At 34.6% G+C, this 16958-nt stretch overlaps 1 protein-coding gene across 5 annotated transcripts in view; it reads left to right on the top strand.

Annotated features, from left to right (window-relative positions):
• The window catches only part of ARAP2 (ArfGAP with RhoGAP domain, ankyrin repeat and PH domain 2), a 249271-nt gene that overhangs the window by 13546 nt on the left and 218767 nt on the right, over positions 1-16958 (top strand). For all 5 annotated transcript variants that reach the window (XR_010139659.1, XM_024246354.3, XM_054553813.2 and 2 more), the window contains exons 2-3: positions 1752-2815; positions 16872-16930. Coding sequence is in view for 4 of the 5 variants with exons in the window: in XM_024246354.3 (XP_024102122.3) it covers positions 1911-2815; positions 16872-16930 (964 nt within the window). In the remaining variant the exon portion in view is untranslated. The remainder of the gene's footprint in view (positions 1-1751; positions 2816-16871; positions 16931-16958) is intronic.

Below are 16958 nucleotides of genomic sequence, written 5' to 3'. Positions count from 1 at the left end.
TATTTATTTATTTATTTATTTATTTATTTATTTATTTATTTTGAGATGGAGTCTCGCTTTGTCGCCAGGCTGGAGTGCAGTGGTACCATCTCGGCTTGCTGCAACCTCCGCCTCCCAAGTGCAAGCTATTCTCCTGCCTCAGCCTCCCGAGTAGCTGGGATTACAGGCACGCACCCCCACACCCAGCTAATTTTTGTATTTTTAGTAAAGATGGGGTTTCACTATGTTAGCCAGGATGGTCTTGATCTCCTGACCTCAAATAATCCTCCCACCTTGGCCTCCCAAAGTGCTGGGATTACAGGCGTGAGCCACCATGCCCGGCCGAGGTGTAGCTTCTTTGTGTGTGACATTTTAGCATTTTAGGTGTTACTCTGGCATGCCTTATTGACAAAGGCATTTCCTGCCTTTCATCATTTATTTTGTATTTTTATTTCTCTGCTCCTGCAGTGTGTCCTGAAGAAGATATACTCTTTCCCTTTTATCCTATACCTGTTTGTTACTGCTTGCTGATATTTTAAAATAGTTGAAACCGTAGCTTATGGGCAGTTGGCGTGTGGCATATGCAGAGTCCAAGTAGTGCCTTTTGTAGAGGGGTTTTTCAGTCCTGCATCAAAGCTTGCTCAGGGAAATTTCCCTTGTTTGGGTGTGTCTCATTTTATTACTTCAGTGTATGTGTGTCATGCCTGCTCTGTACTTTTTTATTGACGCACAATGTACAGAAAGTTGCACATATGCATTTTCATAAACTGAACACACCTGTATAATTAGCATCTGGAAAAATGGACTTTTAAAAAAGTTTATTTTGTTTGGGAGAAAAATAAACCTTTATGAATCTGCTATGTACATTGGAGGACACGTGACCTTTAAACCTTTACCTTGTCCTTTCATATTAGCATACTTTCTGTTATCTAATGTATTTAAGAATTAGCTGATTATTCAGTGTCATATCTTGTATATCACTATTGTTTATATACAATGCTGCCTGCTTTTATGAAATGAAAATTATTGAACTGAGAAATATGTTCTGACTGCTTTTTAAGTGTTCAAAAGAAAATGCAGTGAAAGGGAAAGTTGTTATATTCAACTACTGTCAAGAAAATTGCATAAAACTTGAAAGTCAAAAGAACATGCTTTCAGTGCCTTTGCGGGAATACTGTTTAACAGGACCACCTTAGAGATATTTTAATCCCAATTTTAATTCCTGTGCTTGACTTGGCTATTTATTATTTGAGTAGCACATAGACACTGAGAAGTTACCTGTATGCTTATAGATTTTTGTCCAGTAGAAAAGATAACCCCAAATGTTATGGCTTATTATCCTGTAGGACATTAAACAGTTTTTTATCTAACCTAGCTGTCCTATTCTAATACTTTAAAAAAACCCTTTCTAATGAACGATATACATCTTTTCCAGAAATGCTCTTGGATCCAATCTTACTGACTTACTGGTTCCCTCATTTTGAATTAATAAGTTGAATAAAATTTTTGATATATGTTCATTTGGTACATGTGTCAGCGTCATTTTTTTTCACCTTTTTGAAAGTCATAGTTTGATGCTGTCATAGCATTTCTGTCCTGTACCTTCACATACTGAGAAACTGGTTTTCTAGGGCATGCAAAGCAATGCACAAAGATTCCAAATGCAGAGTGAAAGTTAGTGTCCTAATTTCTGTTGTTTTTTCAGAGAAAGTATATAAAAGTAGATTTTAATAATTAAAATAGCCTAATCATTTTTTATTTTATTTTTCTAGGCTTAAGCACGTAAAGCAGTCACTGTGAAGAAAATAACATTTTAAGAAACTTTTCTGTCACAATTGATAGAGGAAAAGCCAGTAGAGAAGTGCGTCTTCTTGTGTGTGTGTATCATCGTGCCACTTTTTGTAACTCAGCTTAGTAATGAAGCCACCATTATGTCCTCAGTCAGTGAAGTAAATGTGGATATAAAAGATTTCCTAATGAGCATTAATTTGGAGCAGTATCTCTTACATTTCCATGAGTCTGGTTTTACTACTGTGAAGGACTGTGCAGCAATAAATGACAGCCTGCTGCAGAAAATTGGAATATCACCTACAGGTCACCGTAAGAGGATACTCAAACAGTTACAGATAATCTTGTCAAAAATGCAAGATATTCCAATATATGCAAATGTTCATAAAACTAAGAAGAATGATGACCCTTCAAAGGATTACCATGTTCCATCTTCTGATCAGAATATCTGCATAGAACTTTCCAATTCTAGTAGTGTTCAGACATCTAGCCCACCGCAGTTGGAGACTGTTACAAAAAATCTTGAAGACAATGATGCAAGTGTGGAAAGAAGCCAGTATCCTCAATCAGATGATAAGCTGTCTCCTCCTAAATGCGACTTCCCCACTGCAGAGGAACCACACCTGAATTTGGGTTCTTTGAATGATTCTTTATTTGGTAGTGAAAATATTAAAATAGAATCGTTGATTACAAAGAAGACTATGGATCACACAATTGAAGAACAACAAACAGAAAAAGTTAAATTGATCACAGAAAATCTCAGTAAGCTCCCTAATGCAGACTCTGAATGCCTTTCTTCTGTTGGCTGTTCAACATCAGGAACAAATTCTGGAAATGGAACAAATGGTTTATTAGAAGGATCACCACCATCCCCATTCTTTAAGTTTCAAGGAGAAATGATTGTAAATGACTTGTATGTTCCATCATCACCAATCCTAGCACCTGTGAGAAGTCGTAGCAAGTTGGTTTCAAGACCATCTCGATCTTTTCTGCTAAGACATCGACCTGTACCAGAGATTCCAGGGTCAACAAAAGGAGTTTCTGGGAGGTAAGAATCTTTACAATAAGCTTTATTCAATTTGAGGGAATTTAGTGATATTTTAACAGTTATATTTTCAGTGTTCCTATCTAAATTTGACTATATTCGTTTACCTATTCAACCAACCTTTTCTTTTAAAAAAAAGTCCTCATCCCATTGGACATTATTTCGCAGAGTCTGTTTCCAGCTAATAATGCCTGGGACTCTTTAGCTTTTCCCTATTTAACTGGGGGGTCATCCCTTCCCTTAATTCTACCCGGATATTCCTTTCCATACCAAGTCTCCACACCTAGTATTGTAGTCTTTCCATTAGTGCAGTTCTCATATTTGAAATGTTGACTCTGTCTCCCCAGTAGATGATTTGTTCTTTGACAGAGAACATGTTTTTAATGTTTGTATCTGTGCTGCCTGGTACAGTGCTTGGCACCAAGTAATAATTCAGCACACGTCTATTGAACTTGGTATTTAGTCACTGTGCTCGGTGGGAAGGATGCAAAGAGGAATACGGTGACTTGCAGTCTCGTATAGAAGTCACATGTAAAAAGATGGTGACAGACAGCTCAGTATGAAGCTAGGCTCACTAGAGACGAGACCTCTGGGACCCCAAAGAGGGGCTCTACCAGTGTAGGTTCTTATGCCCAGGTAGTAAGTCATTGGTATGCCAAGGTAACAGGAGGATTACCTAAACAGTTTGGGAGGAGGTAATTTATAGCAAAAGAGGTCATCAGCTTTAGCTTTCAGAATTTATGAATCTCAAAGTTATACCTAAAATAGTTGTGGTTTTCTCCAGGGTTGGAGTAGGATATTGCTTTTCCCATTAAAAGTTAACACTTGTCTCTCTGCTGAGACACGAGGCTGTTCAAGTTTGACTGTTACTGTAGTGGCACTAAATGCTTTACACACTTCCTGCACAGGCTCCACACTGCAGTTTCAGCAGGATTCCTCTTTCCCCCCGTGCCTGCTGTTCCCGCTACTCCCTTTGAATCTATGGCTGCTACTGATTCTCTTGGCCTTAGGTACCTTTGGTAATTGCAGTGCAAATAGTATTTGCAAGAGAAAAGGTGGCAATTTAGTGTTTGTGAGAGAAAACATGACTGTTTACAAGGCTCTGTTAATGTAAGTATCCCCTATTAGAGCATAAACGTTTTGATGGCAGAGGCTGTAATTAATTTGTCTTTATCTTGACATCCCTAGTGCCAGTAGCAAAGTCTGGTATTTACTAGGAAGTCAATATAGTGTCATGTATTAACCACATTTATTAAACAACTAGTGTCATCTATTAAACGCTAGTTTGGTTTATAATTTTGCAGGAGTTATCTAATGTGAGGGCCACTCCTACTCCATGTGAACATGGAGTAGGTAATGTTCACCCCATTTTACTTTTGAGGTAACTGAGCCTTGGGTTAATTTCTCCAAGATCACATGGGTAGTGAACTAGGATTTCCTACTAGTACATCTGACTCTAGATCCCACTTCCTTAACCACTCATTGAGTAAATATTGTTGAAAATGTTGATTGCCTATGTAAGAATTGGATTATTTATTGGGATTGTAAAGGACACTCATTTGGTTTAACACTTTAGCTTTAAAATAGTTTGCTAATTTTGAATAATTAAAAGAAAGTGAATGAAAAATGTCAAGTCTTCAGATGGCAGATGCTTTTGACACGCCAGAAGGGTTTATTATGTGTGTACACGTTAAAGCTGCATCTTTGCCAGGACTGAATCCCTTTGGGAGCTGTAAAGGATCACCTCACATAAGAAGCATTTGATTTAAGTTTCAAACAGTCTGTGCTAATTTTCATGAATTTTACAGAGAATCTTGATACTCATTTAGTTGTATAGGGGCAGCAAAACTCCACCTCTTTCTTCTAAGGGTCCCAGCTGGGCCTGAGAATTAAATGGATATAAAACAGATTAACACGAGAAAAGCATACAAATTTATTTCATACAAGTAATGTGAGTTTTATGTGCCACGAGAATCCTCATAAAGAGATAAAGATCCAAATAAGTAGTTAGAGTGAAACGCTTAAATAATGAATTGCAAAAAGAGTAGTAAGTTGTGAAAAACCAACTAAATTGTGTGGGGGGGCTTAAAAGATAAGTTTTTTTTAACAAGGTCTGTACAGAATTCTTTGGCCTCAACTTCTTGTCCTTGAGGACAGGATGTTAATTTCTTTCAGGGGAATTTCATCTTCTGCTTTTAAGGAGGCTGAAAGATCAGAGTCCTCTTTTTACACCTGTTATTTTCCAATATTTGGATTAAATGCCTTTATTCAAAATAGTAAGTATGCCAGAGTGGTATATTTTCAACTCCTTCCATTGTAAGCTTTGTATCATATGAAAATCTCATTATTCAATTTGTGACTGAGTCTTTGAGAGTGGAAACAACATTAAAATTAGTAGTAAATAATTTAGTGCTAGCTATATCATAGCACTGTTTTTTTTTTCATGTGATTTTTAGGCCAGATTACCTATCCTAACCTTTCTTTTCTTTGATTATGGAAGTTAATAGCAGCATTGCTTTTGTGGTGCTCAGATCATAAAATGAGCAAATAAATTATTTTCAGACTTCACTGTTTGTTTTTCCTTGTGTTCCTTCCCTATGTTGCAAATAGTAACTCCATGATTTTAAAGTGTTATAATATGACTTTTTAAATCGAACGGTGGGTTATGTGATGTGAGTTTCTCTTTGGTCAAGTAATAACACCTGCAAATGATATTTAGTGCATTCCTTGATATACCAAATGAAAATATTTCTTTATGGCCTGTGTTTTTAAAGGAATTACTAAACATTTCATACAGCTGCTCAAAGGAATGTAGATGTCGACTTTGAAGTGTTTTCCTGACATAGGGCTCTTTATTTTTCTCTCCCTGGACACGTGCCCTCCTGCCTCCTTCCTCTCAACAGAATCTGATAGAATTGATGCTCTATCAAATTTTTTGTCTTTGTTGTGGACTTGGGTTCTTCCCTGAGTTCCTGCCTGCTCCTTTTAACTGGAGGGCTGGCCTGGACAATAACCTCAGGTTACCTTTTGAACTATTCTTGAGAGCTAGATCAGGACTAGGCTCCAAGCACCAGCTCCTTCCTTATCACCTTCACTTGGAGGCCTTGCTGGTCCCTGGGAACCCTCCAAGCAGAAAGCGGATGCCGCATTGCCGTGGGAGTTGTAGGTGTGTCATGTGATCTTATGCAGAGTCTTCTTAGTGCCCCAGGCAGGAAGGAATCTCACAGCTACTGAAGGAAGTACATTTTTCCTTCTCACTTTAGTGATTTTTATACATCTTTCATGCAATTGTATTATCCTTGGGATAGGTCTCAAAGCCTTCTTTTTAAGGTGTAGTGCCTCTGAATGTTTTGGGGGTAAGGGCAAATGAAGAAGCACAAGTAATGGGAAAGGGATGGTGTGCAAAGCTGCACTGTTGTGAAAGTACAGCTATTAGAAAACTGAGGTGCTGTGTTGACTCCTTTGAGGGCTTTTCAAAAGTTTGAAATCTAAACCTGAAGTCTCCTGTGTTCTTTGAACTTTTTATTAAAAATAAAAATCTTGGATATTTTTCCTCTGTATTCACATAGACATCCAAAATGGTTGACACTATTTTATAGATTTTAATGTCAACAATACATATGAGCAAAAAGTACAGAAAAGTAATCAGCATTTGTTTGCTGCACTGAATAAGAAATATACAGAAGGATATCCTTCATTTTCATCTTCAAGAAAATTTTAGTAGAAAATTTTCTACATTATATTAGAAATTTTCTACATTATAGTAGAAATTTTCTACATTATAGTAGAAAAATATTTAGCAATCTTAACATTTTGATTTCTTTCTTTTAAAATTCTTTTTAAATTCTATGAAAAAAGGCTAATTATTTTAATATTTGCTAAATTTTGAATTGAATATATAAATAATTAAATCTAAATTTAAATAGTAAGATTTATTGTTAGAAGGTGAGGGTATCTATCTGCTCAATAATCTAAGTTAAAAAGTCATTACATTTATATTTCATTTTTGTAAATCCATCTTGTTTGAAAAACATATAAAATTGAAATTTTTGCTAGCAGATTAAAAAATTCATGATGTTGTAAACTTATGTGTTGCAGTAGTTCTGTAATGATAATTCATTCTTACCCTAAGGATGTTTTTTAAAACTTCACAGATTGAGGCTTAATTATCTGTGCATTGTCAGTTTCACATTATTGGTCTATGCTGTAATTACACTCTCATGCTTTCTGAATTCAGATTTGTCTGTTTTAGTTAGATACTATGAAAACCTCAGGGCAGTGTTAAACTGCTGCCTAATGATTGTGTGTTTTTTTTTTTTTTAATTTCACTCTAGAATGACCCATAGTCTGTAATCAATTGTGAGAACTGTGTTTTTATTTATTTATTTATTTATTATTTTTAACATTTTGTGAAATGATGATCCACATATGGCATGTAATTGTTTCTTTTTATTTGGCTGCCTTGTCTAAGTAGTAAGTAAGTACAGTTCATAAGGGGGTATCTTTGACGTTAACCTTTATGCCACTGTTTTTCTGGGCAACTTTAGTGATTAAAATTATTTAAAAAAATAAAACCTGTAGGTATGCTGAACATTCACTTTTATAATCATTCATTACTTTCTCTTCTTTTATATTAAGTTTCTTTAAACAAACCATTTTAATTCTGATACCAATGATAGTTGTCTTTGTCTCTCTGGCTACCATGACGAAATACCATAGACTGGGTAGTTTAACCAATAGAAATTTTTCTTATCGTTCTGGATACTAAAAGTCTGAAATCAAAGTGTTAGCATCCTTTGGTTTTGGTGACGGCTCTCTACTGGCTATCAGACGGTGGCCTTCTTGATGTCTGCTTATGTGGGCTTTGTTCCTGGGCTGAGAGAGAGAGAGAGCCATCTCTGGTTTCTGTTTTTAGAAGGCTACCAGTTCTATTGGAACAGGGCCTCACCCTTATGACTGTATTTAACTTTAATTACTTACCTAATTTAAATACAGTCACGTTGTGGGTTAGAGTTTGAACATATGAATTTTGTGGGGTGGGGACACAATTTTATTCACAACAATAGTTTTTCTTTACTTGCATAGAAATTTATTAATTCTCTATTTAAGTAATAGAATTTAGGTATTTTCAAAGACCTTACAAACATATTACATTCCACAGGCAACGACTGTTTATAGTAGGTCAGTCCATCACAATTGAACATCTGCAGATTTCCTCTATTTTCGGATTTAGGGTTTTAAAAATAATAAAATTGACATAGGGAAAATATTAACAAGACATTTAGCAAGTTAATGTGAATCAGAATCATTGATATTTTTGATTTGGGTTTTATTTTTAGATTTTATTATTATTTGGGGTTTTAAAACATTATTTCCATTTGAACATAAGTTTTAACTTACTAAAATAAAACTTTATTTTAAAATTTCCCTTTTTTGAAACTCCATAAATCAAGTTGTAAATATACATGCTTTATTTCCCAAGCTCATTTACATATGACAAGATTTCTGAGCCCCTCAACAATGACATATATTACCTGGATATGTTTATGATGCTTGGGGCATTTTTTTCAACAAGGCTTAGCTTGTTGGTCCAAAGCACTGAGGGGAGGGGAAAAAGGGGTGCAATGCAAAGATGAAGATGAGGTTATGACTTTCAGGGAATTTATGAGGAAGAAGGAGGTACCTTCTCCCTATTTGGAGTTAAGCTAGTAATTCTGGCTTCCTGGTCAGAAACTGTAGTATGAGTCATATTTAAAAAATGGTTTGAAAGCCACAACAAAAATATTAAGACAAAATTATTTATAAATTGGAAAATTTCAAACATACGTAAGAGTATGCAAAATACCATGTTACCATATAATACCATCTAGATGAAAACAATAACCTCTTGCCATAGTGGACCCAGACTTTAGTTTATTGAGAAATAATAAATTCAGCTAACTTTTCTGCCTCCTTCCTTTGTGCCCAGAAGTAACCAATATTCTGAAACTGGTGTTTATCCTACTCATGTATGCTTTTGTACTTTTACTACAGATGCAATAGCATTGTTATAGATGTTTTTGATTAATGAAAATGATATTCTTTTGTAGTTTGGTGTTTCACTTAATATTTTTGGGATTTGTCCACGTCAATATATATATTTTATATAATAACTGCTGTATAATGTTTGATTTTAAAAACGCAATTTATTCTCCTAGGTTGTTGACACTTTTTCACTATTACAAATATGAAGTGTTCATTTTGAGGACTTTAAGAAACAAATGCACACATTAGGTTTACCAGGAGGACCAACAATTTTTTTCTGTAATAAAAATAACATTTTTTGCTGAGTTTTTATATTATGTAGGCCGCTGCCTTATGCTCTGTGAAAGCATCATCTCATTAATCATCGTAATATTCCTAGGCAGCAGGTCCTGGATTTCCCCCCCTTTAATAAATGTGGAAAGCAGGTTCAGAGCTTTTAAGTAACTAGGCTAACATCATACAAGTGTAAGAACAGGAGAGGATGATGACTATGGTTCAGTTTTTAATTTTCACAAATCAACATGCTTTATATTTCAAAGTTAAAAGCAGTTTTCAGGATAACTGGTGGTAAAATAGTAGAAAAGAAAGACAAAATTGATCTTGAATCTTGGCTTTCTTCTTCTCAGCTGGGGGACTTGGGCTGGCAGAATTTCCCGCCTTTATTGGTAGGATTAGGATACCAAGTCCTACCTCATAGGGCTGATACAAGGAATTAATGTGAGCTGTAGCTAAATAAAACCACTTGCTTTTTCCTTTGGGCATAGTAGGTGTTAGACTATAAGAAAGGTTGTGATAATTTATTAATAGATAAGTGAAAATGTAAGTTGCTACTCAAGAGTTTTCAAAACAACTTACTTCCTATATTTGTGCTAATTTTTCATCTCCAGCAGTTCATCTGAACTTGGTTGATAGATTTGGTAATCCCTTGTAGGTAGATATTACATGAGGAAATCAATACAAATTATCACAAACTTTTTTCTTCATATTTTATTTATTGGTAAAACCAACAAAATATTGCTTAAAAATTCCACTAATGGATATACTTAAAATATTCAAAATCTTTTTTTTTTTTTAAATATAAGTTAAGCATTGTGGCTTAGGTCCTGGGTAAGGAACAAGACTGCCTAGGTTTGATCTCAGATTAGTTACTTATGAGCTGTGTGAACCTGAGTAAGTGACCTAACCCCTTTCTGTGCCAATTTTACCTACTTTTAAAAATGTGGATAATAATCTTATTTCTCATTGTTTTTTTTAATCTGTGTACTATATGTGTGTGTTTATACACATGCATGAGTCCTTTGATGATGGCCACACATTTTGAGAAATATGCCATTAGGTGCTTTTGTCCTTATTTGGACATCACGGGATGTACTTGTACAAACCTAGATGGTATAGCCTATTACACACCTAGGCTATATGGTAGAGCCTACTCTTCCTAGGCTACAAACCTGTACAGCATGTTGCTGTACTGAATTGTAGGAAATTTCAAGACAATAGTAGATATCTGTGAATTTAAACAAATCTAAACCTAGAAAAGGTACAGTAAAAATATGGTGTAAAGATAAAAAATAGTACACTTGTATAGGGCACTTACCATGGGTGAGTCAGTGAGTGGTGAGTGAAGATGAAGCCAAGGACATTACACCACTGTAGACTTTATAGACTCTGTACACTTAGGCTACACTAGATTTATAACAATACTTTTTTCTTCAATGATAAATTAACCCTAGCTTATATAACTTTTTAATTTAACTTTTCAAGCTTCCTACTCTCTTGTAATGACACTTAGCTTAAAACACACATTGTACAGCTGCACAAAAATATTCTTTATATCCTCATTCTATAAGCATTTTTCTATTTTTAATTAATTTTTAAAAACATATAAAATTTACAACTCTTCCACGTTCCCATCTTCTGGAAGGTCTTCAGGGACAGTTACATGCATGGAGCTGTCATCACCTATGATAACAACGCCTTCTCCTGGAATACCACTTGAAAGACCTTACTGAGGCTATTTTACAGTTATCTTAAAAATAAGTGGAAGGAGTACAGTCTAAAATAAAATAAAAAAGTATAGTAAATATATGAACCAGTAAAATGATCACTTATTATCAAGTATTACGTACTGTGCATAATTGTATGCACTATACTTTTATATGACTGGCAGTGCAGTGGATTTGCTTGCACCAGCATCACCACAAACATGAATAACGTGTTGTATTGTGGTGTTGCAATGGCTACATCGTCACTAGGCAACAGGAATTTTTCATTCTCATTATGTTCTTATTGGATCACTGTCATATGTTCAGTCATTGATCAAAACGTGCAGGGGATGACTACACACACACACACACACACACACACACACACACACACACACACACACGTGCCTATATGTAAAAATCTGAGACCTATCTGGCATATTGTAAATGCTCAGTAAGAAGTAGCAATATTAATTACTAATGCAAGTTACCAAAGAGGTACAAAATTTGAGTACTGCTCCACTCAAGGGTTCAAATCAGTAGTAAGTGCTTGCGTTAGTAGTATACAAATATCAGGAAACAATTACAGCTTTATAAAAGCATCAAGAATCTGGAGATAATGAACAAATAAAGGAAGCTTTTAAAAAAGGTTTTACCTTTTAGGTATGACCCAAACAGTATAGCTTTGCCCATTTTGTGATCTTAAAAAAATTGCAGTGTTATAGTGAGTATATTTTTAGTCTAGCTCATTTTACTTAACTTTGAGAATCATTCATGTTTGTGCCTGTGGTTATAGTTTGTTCATTTTTACTGCTGTATAGTATTTTATTGTATGAATATGCTATAATATCCATTCTTAATTTTGTTAGGTATTTCATATTTTCTACCTTATCCAATATTTTATGTATGTATTTATTTGTAGGTGCATGTGTGTATATATATACATGCATATAATGTAAATATGTGTATACACATATAAATCAACTTAGACATAATTTACATATAAAATAGACTAATTTTCAGTATATACATGCTTATGTGACCACTATAACAATTAAGATTTAGAACATTTCCGTCACTCATCTCCACTTTTCCCAAAATTCTCTTGTGACCATTTGCAGTAAATTCCCTACTTCCTGAATCAGGCACCTGTAGATTTCACTATTAGTTAGTTTTGCCTATTTGGGAATTTTATATAAATAGAGTCACACAGCAGGTCATCTTTTGTATCTGACATCTTTATTCAGTAAGATGTTTTTGAGATGTGTCTTTGTTGTTGCATGTCAGATTGTTCTTATTGCTGAATAGTGTTTCTTTGTGTGAATCTCCAATTTGTTTATCCATTTGCCCATTGACATATATTTGGGTGGTTATTTTTGAGGCGTATTTGTATGCATGGCTGTTGAGTACAGACCTAGGAGTAGGATTGCTATGTCATGGGATATATATATTTTCCATTTTTGTAGATAATGCAAAATGGTTCTTATAAAGTAGTTGTATGAATTTGCATTACCATCAACAGTGTATGTGCATTCCTTTTGTTTCATACCCTCAACATTTGTGTGTTTTTTGTTAGCCATGTAGATACATGTGTAGTGTTATTTTATTGTGGTTTACATTTGCATTTCATGATAACTAATGAGATTGAACACCTTATGTGCTTGTTTATTGACCTTTTGCTACATTTATATCTTCTTTGATGTGGTGCCTTTTCAGATATTTCACCTATTTTGGTTTTGGTTGTTTTAAATTGCATTTTTTTGTGTTTCTTAAGTGTTATTTATTCTTAAGAGTTACTGATAAATTGTGGGTATAAACCCCTTATACAATATATCTTTCTGCCTCTGCATATTGTTTTTATGTTCCTTAATTGTGACTTTTTAATGAGTAAGAGTTCTTCATCTTAATTTAGTCAAATTTACGTGCACTTTCCTTTAGAGTTAAAACTGTTATATCTTAGGACACATGAAAATCTTCTATTTTTATCTTCCAGCTTTATTGTTTGGCCTATTACACTGGGATTTATAATCTGTCTTGAATTGGTTTCTGTGTATTGTCTGAGGTAGGAGTAAATTTTCATTTGCTTCCATATAGATGTACAGGTGATCTAGTCTTTCAAAAGACCATACTTTCCTCGTTGCCATAGGTTGATGTCTTTGGCTTAAATGCAATTGTATCTCTCTTTTTTTTTTAATATTTTAGTTTTAGGGTACATGTGCTGGGTTGTTATATAAGTTGTGTCACAGGTGCTAAGCCTAGTACCCAATACTTATTTTTTCTGATCCTCTCCTTCCTCTCACTTCCCCACTTCTAGTAGGCCACAGTGTCTGTTGTTCCCTCTTTTGTGCTCATATGTTCTCATCATTTAGCTCTTACTTACAAGGAAGAACATGTGCTATTCAATTTTCTGTTCCTGCATTAGTTTGCTAAGGAAAATGACCTCCAGCTCCATCCATGTAACTGGGTCTCTTTAAGTGGGTTCTTAATTCTAGTTCAATAGTCTATTATCCTTTTTATCAGTAATATAGTGTTTTAATTACTACAGCTATATAATAAATCATGAAACCTGGTGGAGTATGTCTTCTCACTGTACTCTTTAAAAATTTGTCATTATTGGTCCTTTGTTTTTCACATGTATTTTAGAATCAGTTTGTTAAATCTCACACACTCCCTTCCCTGTAACTCTTTTGATTAGGGTTGCATTGACACTACAGATTCATATAGGGGGTATTGTCATATTTGCAATATCTAGTATTTCATATTTTTCTAATTTAATTAGATTTTTTTCTAATTTTCTCAGTAATGTTTTCTAGTTCAGTTCTTGCAAATCTTTTGCTAGATTTAATTCTAGGTTTTGGTAGTTTTTTAATGCCCTTATACTATATGGCACCATTTTAATGTTTCATTTTGTTTACTGATATTTGGGGATGGAATTGATATTTATGTGTCAACCCTATTCATAAGTTTGCTAAAATCATTTTTATTTTTTATTTTTGTATTTTGTATTTTATTTATTTATTTATTTATTTATTTTTGAGACGCTGTCTCACTCTGTCACCCAGGCTGGAGTGCAGTGGCGTGATCTTGGCTCACTGCAACCTCCGCCTCCTGGGTTCAAGAGATTCTCCTGCCTCAGCCACCCTGAGTAGCTGGGATCACAGGCACGCACCACCATGCTCAGCTAAGTTTCGTGTTTTTAGTAGATATGGGGTTTCTCCATGTTGGCCAGGCTGGTCTCAAACTCCTGGCCTCCGGTGATCTGCCCACCTTGGTTTCCCAAAGTGCTGGGATTACAGGTGTGAGCCACCATGCTTGGCTGCTGAATTCATTCTGAAACAACTCCTTTGGAGGTCGAAAAATATATATAATAAATTATAATACCTTAAAGCATGTAATTTGATGAGTTGTGAAAGATATGTAAGCCTATGAAATTTTTACCACAAACAAGAAACAGAGCAGTTCTGTTACTTCTAAGAGTTTTTTAGTTTCTTATACAGTCCATCCCTGTTTCACATGCTCATATAGAATAAGATAGAATATGCAGTCCTGCACCACACAATGATGACATTGGTCCTGTAAGAATATAATGGCTATACCATGTAACCTATGTGTGAAGTAGGCTGTACCATCTAGGTTTATGTAAGTACACTCCATGATGTTTGCAAAATGATGAAATTGCCTAACAACCTATTTTTTCAGGATGTATCCCTGTCATTAAACCATGCATGACAGTATTTCTTATGTCTTGCTTCTTTTGCTCAGCATGATGATTTTTGAGATTTATTTAGATTATTGGTTTTTTTTAGTAGTTTTTTTTCTTTCAGCTGGGTAGTAATCTCTTGGATCCATACACCACTATTTGTTAATCATTTACTTCTTGATTTCTATTTGGGTTTTTTCAAGTTTTTGAATATTGAGAATAAAGCTGCTGTGACCATTTGTATACAGGTCTTTCTGTGAACATCTGTTTTCAATATTTTTGGTAGGATTGTAATAGCTGGGCCTTGAAGTTTGGTGAATGTTTATTTTTATAAGAAAATACAAGCAATTTTCCAAAATGGATGCACCCTTTTACATTCCTGCCAGCAGTATTTATTTATTTATTTGTTTGTTTGTTTATTTGCTGCCAGCATTACTTAAATGTTCTAATTATTCCACATATCTTCCAACACTTGATATCGACAGCCTTAATTTTAGCTATTCTAATGTGTATGTGGTGGTATCACACATTCATGTATTTTGTGATACAACTATTTGCATTTTTCCATTTTGTTTATTTTATTTATTTTTTGAGACAGGGTCTTGTTCTGTTGCCCAGGCTGGAGTGCAGTGATGCAGTTATGACTCACTGCAGCCTCAACCTCCTTGGCTGAAGTAATCGTCCCACCTCAGCCTCCCAAGTATCTGGGACTACAGGCATGCACCACCACACCCAGCTAATTTTCGTTTTTTGTTTTTTTTTTTGTAGAGATGGGGTTTCATTATGTTGCCGAAGCTGGTTTCAAACTCCTGAGCTCAAGAAATCTGCCTGCCTTGGCCTCCCAAAATGTGGTGATAATAGGCATGAACCACTGTGCCCAGGCTTAAAAAAATAGCATTTATTATTATTTATTTTTGTAGAGACGGGGTCTCTCTATATTGCCCATGCTGGTTCTTTTTTGTTCTTGTGTGTGTGCTTTGTTTTCGTTTTTTTGAGACAAAGTCTTGCTTTGTTGCCCTGGCTGGAGTGCAGTGGCACGATCATGGGTCACTGCAGGGGTCCGCCTCCTGGGCTCAAGCAGTCCTCCCACCTCAGCCCCCTGAGTTGCTGGGACCAGAGGTGAACACCACCATGGCAGGTTAACCCATTTTAAAATTGAGTTGTATTTCCTATTACTGGATTGTAAGAGTCCTTTTTTTGGTTTGGGCAAATCACTTGTCACTAGTACATGACATTATAAGTTTTAAATTTTGGTAAAGACTAAATTTCAATGTTTTTTAGGGTTTTAGTTTTTTATTCTATTTAAGGAATCTGCCTACTCAGATGTTACAATGATTTTTATCTCATATTTTTCAGAATTTCTAGAGTTGTAGCATTAAACATTTGGGTCCCAACTCCACTTTAATTTTTGTGCATAATATGAAGCAAAAGTTGACATTCATTTCTTTTAATCATTGAGATATCCAGTTCCAGCAACATTTGTTGAAAGGGCTATTCTTTTTCCACTGCATTTCTTTGGAACTTTTTTCTTAAATCAATGGACCAAAGATGTGTGGGACTGTATATGTGGACTTTCTATTCATTTCCATTGATTTCTATATCTGTACTTTCAGCAATGGCATAATGATTGGATTACTGTAGTTTTAGATTAAATATTGAAATTGTATAGTATAAATCTCCCAGTTTTGTTTGCCTTTTTAAAAGTTATTTTTCCATTTTTTAGATGGAAAAGAGAACTCTGTTATATGATAGAAGGCCTTCATCACCCTCTGCTTCTACAATGTTTACCTCTGCCACTGCTGTTATCATGTTGTATTCTAAATAATTGCCATGTAATATCTTCCTTCCGAGACTGTAAGATCTTTGAAAGATCTTGTGTGTATTTTCATATTGTGTCTACAGAGCCATTTTTGACTCAGTATTATAAAGCTAAAGACAAAAAGCTACACAAATACTGACATCTAGTTAGTAAATCTGTTTCAGAGATATGACTAGCAGTTTTGAAATTACTTTATGTGCATATTAGCATTGGAAAAATATGTTTACTTTTGTAAATTATAGATGTGAGTAGCAAACACTTGTACAAAATGTCCTTTGCAAAGAAAATTTCTTCCTTTAAAAGTCTAAATAGAAAAATACATTTGTGGAATTTGGCTATTCAGCTTTTTTCAAGTCGGAATTAATTTCTGAATATTGTTTTTTCTACCCAAAATAATGTATATCTCTCTAATAAGTCCTTCACTTAAATATAAATCATAAATATTTTCTCATAATATTTTCTAATAATTTTAATTTTGCTTATAAATATCATAAATATTTTCACTCATAAATATTTTCTCCTTTGCTTTTTAAGCTATTTCCGTGAAAGAAGAAATGTTGCTACCTCAACTGAAAAATCTGTGGCATGGCAAAGTGAGTCTATGTGTTTAATGTCTCCTTA

Source organism: Pongo abelii, chromosome 3, assembly GCF_028885655.2.
Source record: "Pongo abelii isolate AG06213 chromosome 3, NHGRI_mPonAbe1-v2.0_pri, whole genome shotgun sequence".
Classification (NCBI taxonomy): Eukaryota; Metazoa; Chordata; class Mammalia; order Primates; family Hominidae; genus Pongo; species Pongo abelii.
The sequence above is the reverse complement of the archived record's forward strand: the minus strand, read 5'-3'. Positions and strand labels throughout refer to the sequence as shown.